The sequence below is a fragment of the Podarcis filfolensis genome (assembly GCF_964270895.1).
Source record: "Podarcis filfolensis genome assembly, chromosome: 11".
NCBI classification, from domain to species: Eukaryota; Metazoa; Chordata; class Lepidosauria; order Squamata; family Lacertidae; genus Podarcis; species Podarcis filfolensis.
Genome location: NC_139613.1, coordinates 53,115,880 through 53,127,766, shown reverse-complemented (window position 1 = coordinate 53,127,766; position 11,887 = coordinate 53,115,880). Strand labels below are relative to the sequence as shown.

Sequence of the window (11,887 nt, the reverse complement as noted above, 5' to 3'; positions counted from 1 at the left end):
ATCTACTTGCACTGGTGTGCTTCGAACTGCTAGGTTGGCAGAAGTTGGGACAGAGCAACGGGAACTCACCCCATTGCATGGATTTGAACCGCCGACTTTCTGATCAGCAAGCCCAAGAGGCTCGGTGGTTTAGACCACAGCGCCACCCACGTCCCATGTCTCTCAGATAAGAACTTGCCTACTAACTGGCTTGATAAACCAGTTTAGTAAGGTTTTGTGCTGTGCTGGATATTTTTCTTGAAATGTTCTAAATTGTTGGAATAGGGATAGACACATCTGAATTGTGAAAAACATTGCCAAAGTGTGAATAAAGCAATTTGAGGGCAATTTTCAGCTGTCCTCCTTAAGTTAACCAGTGTAGGATTCTAGATGTTAAAAAGGCCTTAAGACATCCCTATTGGGTGCAGTCAGGATTACTGCTGATGAATACCTGGTTGGCCAAAAGAGGGATGCATTTCAAAAGATTTCTATGTGAGATGGAGGAATTTTAACCACATCAGAGTAACCAGCTGGATATGAGCAGCAACAGCAATGAGAAGTTCAGACCACAGCACAAAGCTTCATGTACATCCTCCCCATATGCTTTGGGCCTCACACAATTTCACCTGTCAGCAGAATGTACACCCCAAACAATACATGGCTGTAAGTGCGCCAGTTCAGCTCAGTTCAAAAGTGTAAAGAACCACACTCACTAGCATGTCGTGTGCACGTCTATTTTTTTTTACTGTTTGAAAAAGGAAGAATCATCGTATCGTCCTCAGTACTTTTAATACAAATTCTTGAAAAAATATTTTCCTCACTTTATTTTAAAAACTGATTGTTTATTAACAGAGAGGCAATAAGTTACAAACTGGAGCAAAAAGATTTGGGGAAGGACAGGGATGGTCTGTGATGGATCAGTGCAGTTTGGTGCCACCATTTTGTAGGTCCAGTTTTCAGTGTGGCCTTTGGGAAGTGCCATTGCAGAGTAGAGGTAGGGGCTCACATGATAGAATCAGTCCATACAAAAAGCAAGAACATAAGAACTTTGAACTAGCTAAGTTAGAATCCTTCTCTCCGACACACCAGTTTTCTATTGCAGATTATGATGATGATGATTATTTCGTATGGAGAACTTTCGATCATGTAAGCATCAACCATAGTCTGAAATGGTACAGTCCAAACACAGCTTTACAATCCTCAGTGTGAATTTGGCCATATATATTGATAAATGAAGATGCAAAAGAGCAGCTGCTGCTGCTTCGCTTCTTCTGAATTTGTAGGTGTCATATAGGCAAATTCTGAACCTTGAGCCCACCTGACAGATTTGTGCACATGCAGAAATATCCAAGAAAACCCTGGGAGATGAAGAAGAGAAAATGGCTATTGGGACACATCTGCTAATTTGACAAGGCATTTATAGAAAAGCCTTTCTCAGCATGTAGTGACATTCCCCAGGTCAGCCTAGAACATTATTTACAGTCTTTCCATTAACGTATGCCCAAAGGTAACAGGCACTTCTAGTTTCACCTGGGCCCATTTAAACGAGTTCATCTTTTAGATCTGGCCTGTAACATATGCATACATAGGTAGACATATGTGCTTGTGAACTCTGGCTTTCAAAATATGAATGGGCATTAGCTTCCTGTAAGAAACGGTTATTTTACACTATACAACTATAGACAAATAAGCATTCAATCAAACTAGATCTTCTAAACTCCTTCAAATAAAACCAAAAGGGTATCCTTTCCCCCCCTACCAACAATATGTGATATCCTTTAGACTTACTTTCTTTCTTTCTTTCTTTCTTTCTTTCTTTCTTTCTTTCTTTCTTTCTTTCCTTCCTTCCTTCCTTCCTTCCTTCCTTCCTTCCTTCCTTCCTCTTTCTTTCTTTCTTTCTTTCTTTCTTTCTTTCTTTCTTTCTTTCCTTCCTTCCTTCCTTCCTTCCTTCCTTCCTTCCTTCCTTCCTTCCTTCCTCTTTCTTTCTTTTTAAAAATCTATACTCTCTGGCACAAGATGTAGGGACTCTCCTGGTACATTTTCTTTCCTCTATGAAAAGTACCCAAACAATGTGATCCCATACATGTCTACTTAGAAGTAAATCCAATTTTTTAAAAAGGCCTTACTTCCAGGTCAGTGTTTATAGGATTTCCACCAAAGGAATATTTGCAGTACAATCCTACACATATCAACTCAAAAGTAAGTCCCATTGAATCCAATGTGGCTTACTGCCTGGTAGGTGGGTTTAGGATTGCAGCTTTAAATAACCATTCCTTAAGACATAAAAATGATTTTTTTTTAAAAAAAATATGACATGAACTTCAGATATATAAGAGATCAGAGGAAAAATGATGTAGTAAATCAAGTGTAGATTTTCATCTTATTCACAGTTGAGGTTTTTTCCACAAAGAATAATGTAGAAGGTGCCTTTGAAAGTTGGTAAAATGGCAACAACAATTTTAAGTGCCTGGCCTTTAAGGGACAACAATCTGATTGGATATTTTTAGTGACAGATTCTCACTCTCAGGGGGGAAAGTGTGTTTGTGTGAGAGAGATTGAGAGTGAAAGAGATTGATTTAACACAATTTAGTCACAGCAGCAATATAATAACCTTGAATGAATGCTTCTGGAAACAATGAGGAACCTAAGCTCATTCCCTAAAATGTATGGACCTGGGGCTGGCACAATGGTCTGAGTTCTTTGGACATGTAAGAGAAGTGGATCCAAGCAAAACGGAATAATAATAGCAAAACGGAAGCATGAATGACATCAAGGTGGCAGGATGATAATCAAAGAAATAAGATCAGAGTTAACCATCTACCTGATAGGTTTGGCTGCAAGTGTACTAGCACATTCAAGTATCAGGAATTAATTGTATATGTTGGATATGGGACAATTCTAGAGAAGCAACAGATGCATCAGCAAGAACTTCAGCCTTGGAAAAAAGGGTAATGTTAGTCTGTTGCAGCAAAAGCATATGGCAACTTTAAAATGCGTAGCACATTTTGATTGTGACGTGTTTTTGTCATGCATCTGATGAAGCTGAATCGGGCCAGAAAAATCTTTTGCCACAATGTGTTTGTTAAAGGTGGATATAGGCTTCAAGTTGATATAGTGAGATTAATGGGATTTAAGGTGTCATTTCTCTGTTAGCTGTGAGTTCTCCTCCCACACCATTGGCTGAGCTGCTGTGATGTCATAATTTCATAAATGACCGGTCAGTAAAACCATCAGAGCAGCTTTTATGAAGGATATGAAAAGGCAGTTTGGTTGGGAGAGAAAATTTGGGGCAGGTCGGCAGGTTACAAGGAGTCCTGTGTTGCTGTTGGGAAGAGCAAAAACCAAATAAAACAAAACGAGTTCTGTTAAAGGAGAAAGGTGGAATTTGAGAAGCTGAATGGGACGGGGGCCTAGGGTATGAAATCCCAGACGAGAAGACATGGAAGGATATAGAAAGAGGGCACAGTTGACTTAGAAGCTCTCTCACTCTCTCTGTGTGTGCTCACACACAATGCTCAGGAAAGAAGAACAGAAAAAGCACCCTCATCTTAAGCAGGACTGAGGAAAACCCCACACAGGGCTGAAATGTTAGTGGATAGGCAATGGCACTTTGGAATCTGGGGAATTTGTGACCAATGAGGTGTTGATGAAGGACTGCATTTCATGCTTATTCCAAGAAACTGGATTTTTTTTGGGGGGGGGGGTGCAAGTATTCAGCTTTGATATAAATTAATTTCAGAATTAGGAACATGATAACACATAAGAAAGTTCCAAGAAAAACACAAACCGCCTCCACCTATTATTATTTTTTTTGGAAATGTTCTTCAGTGTTTATGCATTCAAGAACCCAACCAATTGTTTGGCTTTCTGTCATGTTTCTCATGGTAAGTAAGCCCATTTAGGGGCAACCTGGGAGTTCATAATGATGAATACAGCACAGAAGGGCAAGTCCAGACCACATATACTATTGTAGTTAAGATTGCTAGTGTCCAAACTTTGGGACAGAGCAAGATGAAGAGAGAAAGAGCTAGGTCTAAAATTTGGGGACTGCTGAGGCAGAGAATCAATAAGTTACTATAGGTCAGTACCTTGCTTTCTATGCATAATGCTTAACTGTTAACCCATATTCTGTTAATTTTGTATAATGAAATTTCATCCACACATATCACTAGTGACATAGGAGCTGTTCAGCCTTAGGAGCTTGCATACTAATGAGATTTGCACCTGACTACTGGCATCACATGCCAATGGTCCCTTCCCATCCAATTTTTCTTTTCTGGGAGAAAGGCAGTCAAGTGATAGTTGTAATGTGCTGTGAGACTCAAACTGGGGACTCTTGTCAGCTGGGTCTAGGGCCAACCCTGTGTCATCAGGGCAACTCTCATAATGACGTAGTTATTAGCTTGTTTCTGCTGTGTTGCAGAGGTGGCTAGAGGTGGTACTCATCAGCTCAAATGAACCAGGTGATTTAAGGAACCGACAGATGTCTAACTGGCTCTGTATAATGTTGATCCAAGGCTGGTTCCTTAATCTGAACAACTCATGGTTGTGAGTGGCCACACAGAGTGTTCTGCCTTGTCTGCTCCACAACCTGATGACAACAGCATCTTAGATCATGTCACTGGCTTCATCTGGACTCACAGTTGCTGCATTTTGTATTTTACCTGTAATACATCTGGTCTGTATCATTTGCCTCTGACTGCTGGCACTGGCAGTGGCCCTGTCTGCAAGTTTCATATTGCTCCAATCTGGGATTTTACCATAGTGATGGAGTTTCCAACAGTGCTAGCAGAATTTGCAACTACAACCTTGGTCTCTAAAGAATCTGAAATCTTCCTAACACAGCTTTCAGATAATGAAAGGCTTGAAATATTTGCTCTTTCTCTCTCTCCTAAATAAATTCTAGAACCTTGCTCGCCTTTTGTGGTTACCATGTTTTTGCAAAAAAAAAAAATGCACAGAAGGTTGTAACCTGCTGCTACCAATACAACCTGCCTGCAGATATAAGTCAAAAGATATTGTTACAACATACGGGCATGCTTTTGCTCAGAGTTAAGCTCTGGCTTCTTAGACAATGAAACTTCATTCAGTTGAAAAATCATCTCAGCATGAGTTACAACCAAGCTGACACTCACAGTTTGTTATGAGATCACTACTCATCGAGCAGGGTTTGCCAGTACAGCACCCATGGGCACTAGTGTGCCTGCCAGTATCTCCTATGGCAACTGTGAATGGTCACAATAATTATCCCTCAAAATCCACAATACACAAGAGACAGACTGCTCTTGCTGCTCAGTTCCTGTTTGCACTGGCTCAGCCTTCTCCTCTTTGAATACACCCCCTTAGATACTCCCCCATTTCATTGGATCTCCATCCTGACATCTGCTCTGAACAGAGAAGATGTGCAAATAACTTCTCCATTAGATTGGGTGTGGAGGCAGCTAATATAGCTGCCTTTCTTCACCACAGATGGGGTGGTTGATGGGAGGAAAACATGAACACACCATTTTGTGGTCCAGCCTTTTTTAACTTCTCCTTGGGTTGCGGTAGCCATTATGTCATTAACACACACCCCATTTTGAGACAAGCTAAACCATTCACAGCAGCCATTTTGTGACTGAAACCCATGGCACTTTATCAAATTGTCGCACGTGCCCACTGGCCGCCCCAAAATTTGGCAACCTCTGCTGTAGATGAACTGTGTTCTACGTTCAGTCTCAGTATTCCTCAGAGAGTAATACACATTAACTTGGGGGCAAAAATGATGCAGAAGACAGCATGGGGTTGTGTTTTGTGTGTGTGCATCTTAAATTACAAACACTGGAACTGGTCAGCCATGAATGGAAACAACATATTCAATATCAGTAATTTGAGCTGATTACTGGAAAGTAAGTATTATATCAAGTTCAGAATCCAATGCAGACGTAGGCACTCTCAGACAATATTAATGCAATGGTCTCAATTAACTGTGCTGAACTCTGCTTTGGATTGTAACCCAAATGGTTAAAGGAAAACATTACAGTTCATTTGAACAACATTCCTGAAGAGCTGGGTTAGGGGATAAGTGGAAAGGAGGGGAGGAAGAAACAAAACTGCGTTACGATTTCCCCCATTCAAAGCCCATGTTCAGAATGCACGTTAAAACTTCCGTTCTAGAAAGTCACAGCAGAACAGCCGAAAACTACCAACAATGAAATTGGTTACAATATCTAATTCACTGTTACATAAAATGCATTTACGTTATAATAGCTAAGGAATGCATGTCATTTAAAGAGGCCTCCCATCGCAATCAGTGAAACTGAACATATGCAGTTTAATAGGTTTCAGAGCCATTTTGCTTGTCCTTCGAGTGCAACAGCGTTTTAATTTTTATTTTTGTCCGTTGAGAGCCCCTGGCTTAGCAAGGAAGTCACATCATTGATATTATTAATAAACTATATCATAAATGTGAATCAGAAGAAGTACTCCTTTTGACTTTCGTTGACTGTGTTTTGCATGCTGAGTTCACTTTTCAGGGCAGTCTCAGCACTGTCCTCCTTTTCTGATCCTTTCACCTCCTTTTTTTTATACACACTCTTTTTTTTATAAATCCGTACAGCTATGGCAGCAATGCAAAGCAGGATGAATATCACGACGGCTATCACACCTGGGGGAGAAAGGAAATAACAAAGTGAGAAGTCATGTTACATCAGTAATAAAAATAAGGACTTTTAATAATTTCTGCAGCCCGCCTTAGTGCATGAAGTGTTTTTATCCCCACTGCAAACCTGCAAGGTCACTTAAGCTGAAGAAAGAACTTGCCCAAGGTCAACTAGTGACCTCAGTGGGGTCTGAACCAGGAATCTTCAGTTATGCCAGCTGTCCCACGACAAAAGATGACTAGGGATAATATTTTGCTGTTGAGAATCAACCAGTCATTCACAGCTTGATAGTGAAGGCACTATTATAATAGACCTTACTATAAATTGATATGGCTTCCTGTTATTGGGTTTAATTTTATAAGTGTGGTGCAGGTAATGTTGACTTAAAGGTAAAGGGACCCCTGATCATTAGGTCCAGTCGTGGTTAACTCTGGGGTTGCGGCGCTCATCTCGCTTTACTGGCAGAGGGAGCCGGAATACAGCTTCCGGGTCATGTGGCCAGCATGACTAATCCGCTTCTGGCGAACCAGAGCAGCATACGGAAACACTGTTTACCTTCCCGCCTGAGTGGTACCTATTTATCTACTTGCACTTTGACATGCTATCGCTACTGAAGAAGTCCGTCCTGGTTTGTCCTCACTTCAGATGAGCAGCAATGCCTGTCTGTCCTTCCTTCCTTCCTTCCTTCCTTCCTTCCTTCCTTCCTTCCTCACAAATCCTGCTAGGTTATAGAACCTGGAAGACTGTACAGGGAAGGAAAAGCTGGGAGAACTATACACAACTGATTTTTAGCCAGTCAGCTGCATAGAACACATGTTTCAGGAGTCTAATCCCATCTAAATGTTACAACTGATATCGTTTAGAAAGAGAAATAAAGCAATATATGTTTACGGTTGCCCAATGATTGGAAGTTTAGCCATCATTATTTGGGACAATGTGCTTTAATATATGTTGTAGTCTTTCTGTAAGCCAGGGATGGAGAACCTGGAATCCAGACTTCCATCATCTAGATGGCCACAGGTACCCCATTCCTCTCCCAAATTGTGTTTTTCTTCCATTTGAGTCGCCAGGCTGCTGGAAGTGCATTCATGCCAACCAAAGCACCTTAAAATGACAGTGGGAGAGGACTTCCATATGAAACACAGGTATATTTCTAAGACCTCATTCATGCTTGTGTGCACTGTGCATCTGTTTTCTATATTTGATGACTAGCGGCCCACTGTGTGAACTAATTTAAATATTAGAAGCTTCTTTTTTGTTTCTCTAATCCTCTTAGTTTACTGTTACAAATATATTAATAAATTACTGATAAACAGTTCACACACCTCTTACTTTGGAAAACACTGGGGCTGACGTGAGGCAATACAGAAATCCTGCTTGTGATGTGATATTTGTGATGGCAAACTCATATCCTGCAAGTAACACTGACATCTTGAAATCAACAAGAGATGTAGAAGTCAAACCAATTACAGATTATTTTGGCAAATCTTTGACAGAATATTTGGGTAATTCCTGCGTTAAGTCAGGACAACAGAAAAGCACTTTGATTGCCCTTGAAACCAAATATGCATCTGCTTACTAGGCTATAAATTTACACTAATCAGGAACGACAACAGTTTAGGTATATTTATGCTCACTATACTATTGGCAACAGTTTAAAATTGATGTAGGTATGTGCAGTCCTAGCCTGCACAAAATGTTCCACAGAATGTCAAGAACATAATTTATAAGGTGTAACGTTCAAAAAGAAAGAACAATGAGAACATAATTATAAATGTTCCAGTCAGAGGGGTTTTTTTACATCTTAATTACTATTATCAGTTCATTTAATATTTCAGGAGATGAAATGGCATTTAGGATTTTTTTTTCTCCAATGTTAGTAGTTCTAACATTTTCACAGCATAGGTGTTGTAACTGATGTGTACAGTTCGTAGCAGCAAATGAAGCAGTTGGCTGGACTGAAATAACTGTGGGACAATGTGACACACCCTATTTTTGAAGGCAGGCTCTTATATTCTAGTTTACTGCAATAGGGATTGGTGATTGGTGGTGGAGAGTTAACCACAGGTAGGAGCAAAAAGAATTGTAGTGACAAAGCATCACAGTTCTCCAAGCTAGAAAGATTTGAGAAAAGTTAAAGGAAAGTTAAGCACCTGGATGAATTAGATGGATTCGATTGGCCAGGGCACCCTTTACACAATGAGTACCCCACAAGGATTTGTATTGAGACATGTGCTATTTAACATGAAGAAATGATCTGCAGTCAGTTAGGTGGGCAAATCGTTATTATTTGAAAACTCAATCAGTTATGCAAAGCTCCAATAAACTCTCACCAAAATCATTTAGACAAATTTGCCAAAATTGCAAGTAAGCTTTTAAAGCAAGTAAAGTATAATGTGATGCACATTGGGAATGAAGAATAAGAAGATAATGATATCCTAACACTTCAGGAAAGAGATGTTTGGTCATGATAGGCAGTTCAATGCAAATATCAGCTCAGTGTGCAGTGGTGTTAGGAAGGCAAAATCCATGTTGCGGTTGATTAGAAAAAGAATGGAAAATGAAACAGCCAGCATCATGCTGCCTAGGTATAAATCTATGGCAAGACCAATAATATTATGTATAATTTTGGTTGCCCAATCTCTAAAAGAAGATCAGAGAGTTGCAAAAGGTAGAGCAAGAACGAATGAACAAATCTAACCAAACTGATCAAGGAGTTGGAAAAATGAGGGAGGAACTCATTGAGGGAGGAACCCAAATGAGGAAGGAACCCAAATGAGGGAGTTGCCCAAATGAGGAAGGAACTGTTGCCTTTATGTCTGGCTTGTGGACACTGCAAAACCAAACAAATTCTTGGCAGGAACACAGGAAAAGTAAGCCTTTCCCTATGTTCCTGCAACCTTCTTTGTTCATATGTGAAAATATTTCAAATTCAGCCATGTGAAACAGCAATGACTGGTCTAACATTTAAGCAGAAGATATGAGACTTTTATCATCTGGAGTTCAACTTGCTTTAAGGCAATGATTAATGTAGATAATAATTCCTTAATGAGGTACCTAACGATTAGAGGATGCCATCATTTCAGCTGCAGCAGCTGTATAGGTGAGCGCATATTCTTGTTTTAGCAAAATATCCTTTTCACCTTTTCCAATCCTAAATGCTCAAGCTCTCAATGGGAATTGGTAGTTTTCCGTTCCACTAAATTCCTCAAGTCTGCCACTTATCGGTGGTTTCCAATGACCTTACCAAAAAACAAACAAACCCGCTATTCATAAGTTAACCAGAGGTTATCAAAGATAACAGTTGGTTTCTATTCTTTCTTCTCTATCCTTTAAAAAAACCACACAACTTAATGGAAATTGGATGGTTGAATTATATTGTAGAGAAACCATTTGTAGGGGGGAAGAATGCTTTTTCTTCACCCCTGTTCCCAGGGGAAAATAATGCCATCAGAAAACTCTGAGTCTCATAGAATAACTCCTTAAAAATAATCACTGAAGCTTACAGATTTATACTTGCTCGTACACTAGTCATAGAAACTGAAATCCTCTTGAGAACTCTGAGTCCCCAAACACATACTGTTCAGGCATTCTTTACTTTTCTTCCTTCTTTCTCCACAGATAAAAATAGTCAGTTTCCTAGAGGTTCCAAAGAATGAAATTTGACCAGATTTTGTGACTTCCAGTCCTCTATCTCAGCTGCAGGGCCATGCTCATCTTTTAGCCTGTCCTAATATTTGCCACTTTATTAACCATCTAATTAAAGTGAATTATTTTCATTTTACTTGATTTGGCACGGTTAGATAATCTCACATCAAATAATTCTAGTTTCCTTTGGGTTTGTAAAGCCCTTTGCAGACATTCAGTGAACTAATGGAGGGACAGCAATCATGACTGCACCCGGAGCCAGCTATGGCCCCCTTTCCTACTTTTGGAGTGGACCAGAGTGAAGCCTGCTCCAACGCGGTCCACTCCTCTTGCCCCACCCCCAAGCCACCGTGGATAGGTCAAATTTGAATTTTGGTTTGGTGGGAACCACAGCAAGCACTGTGGCAACCAATGGGGCAGAGCAACGGCTAGCGGAGCAGCGTGGCTTCAAGAGGATGGTGGGGCTGTGTGCCAGGCCGCAAACCTCACCCACTGCCAGACCCGGTAAGCCGTCATTGCAGACATCCAGTGAACTGAGGGAGAGAGGGCAATCATTATTGCATCCACAGCCTCACCTTCTGTGTTCACCAGGTTTGTGCAGATCCTATGCACTTACAGTTTGCAGATTTCCAGACCATGGGGGTGAAACCTACACACACACACACACACACACACACACACACACAGATGCTTTTTCTCTCTCTCATATTGTTATGCGCACATTCACTGAACATTTGAAAAGGGCTACTGTCAATGTAATAAGAGGGGTATGAAGGGGTCAGAAAAGTTCCTAGTGGAATTCTGTAAGTCAAATAGGAAAGGTGTCATGGATATAAATGTGGCGGTGGGGTGAATTATCTTATATCCTAGTAGTCCAACTGAACTGTATTCTGACCAACAGCCGGGAGTCAGAGTGGTTGCATACCTGAAATTAACTGTAAAAAAGGTAAAGGACCCCTGACAGTTAAGACCAGTCGTGAACGACTCTGCGGTTGCGGTGCTCATCTCGCTTTACTGGCCAAGGGAGCCGACATTTGTCCGCAGACAGTTTTTCCAGGTCATGTGGCTGGTATGACTAAGCTGCTTCTGGTGAAACCAGAGCAGCGCAAGGAAATGCCGTTTACCTTCCCACCGTTTACCTATTTATCTACTTGCACTTTGACATGCTTTCGAACTGCTAGGTTGGCAGGAGCAGGGACCGAACAATGGGAGCTCACCCCCTCATGGGGATTTGAACCGCCGACCTTTCAATTGGCAAGCCCTAGGCTCAGTGGTTTAGACCACAGCGCCACCCGTGTCCCTGAAATTAACTGTACACAGACTTAAATGGGTTTTGGAGCATGCTTCTCAAATTGTCAGGATTAAGCCATCTATAATGTATTCAAAAGGGACGCGGGTGGCGCTGTGGTCTAAACCACTGAGCCTAGGGCTTGCCGATCAGAAGGTCAGCGGTTCGAATTCCCGTGACGGGGTGAGCTCCCATTGTTCGGTCCCAGCTCCTGCCCACCTAGCAGTTCGAAAGCATGTCAAAGTCCAAGTAGATAAATAGGTACCACTCCAGCGGGAAGGTAAACGTCGTTTCCGTGCGCTGCTCTGGTTCACCAGAAGCGGCTTAGTCA

The 11,887-nt window shown here is 41.1% G+C and overlaps 1 protein-coding gene across 6 annotated transcripts in view; it reads right to left on the bottom strand.

The window, feature by feature from the left end:
• Window positions 1-2,282: 2,282 nt before the first annotated feature.
• The window catches only part of CNTNAP4 (contactin associated protein family member 4), a 281,703-nt gene continuing 272,098 nt past the window's right edge, over window positions 2,283-11,887 (bottom strand). For 4 of the 6 annotated variants that reach the window (XM_083576530.1, XM_083576529.1, XM_083576531.1 and 1 more), the window contains one exon: window positions 2,283-6,625. In XM_083576530.1, the coding sequence (XP_083432656.1) occupies window positions 6,432-6,625 (194 nt within the window). In that variant the 3' untranslated portion in view covers window positions 2,283-6,431. Of the gene's footprint in view, window positions 7,364-7,945; window positions 8,133-9,677; window positions 9,863-11,887 lie in introns of all 6 variants that reach the window. The other 2 variants (XR_014539759.1, XM_083576533.1) reach the window with 2 other exon arrangements.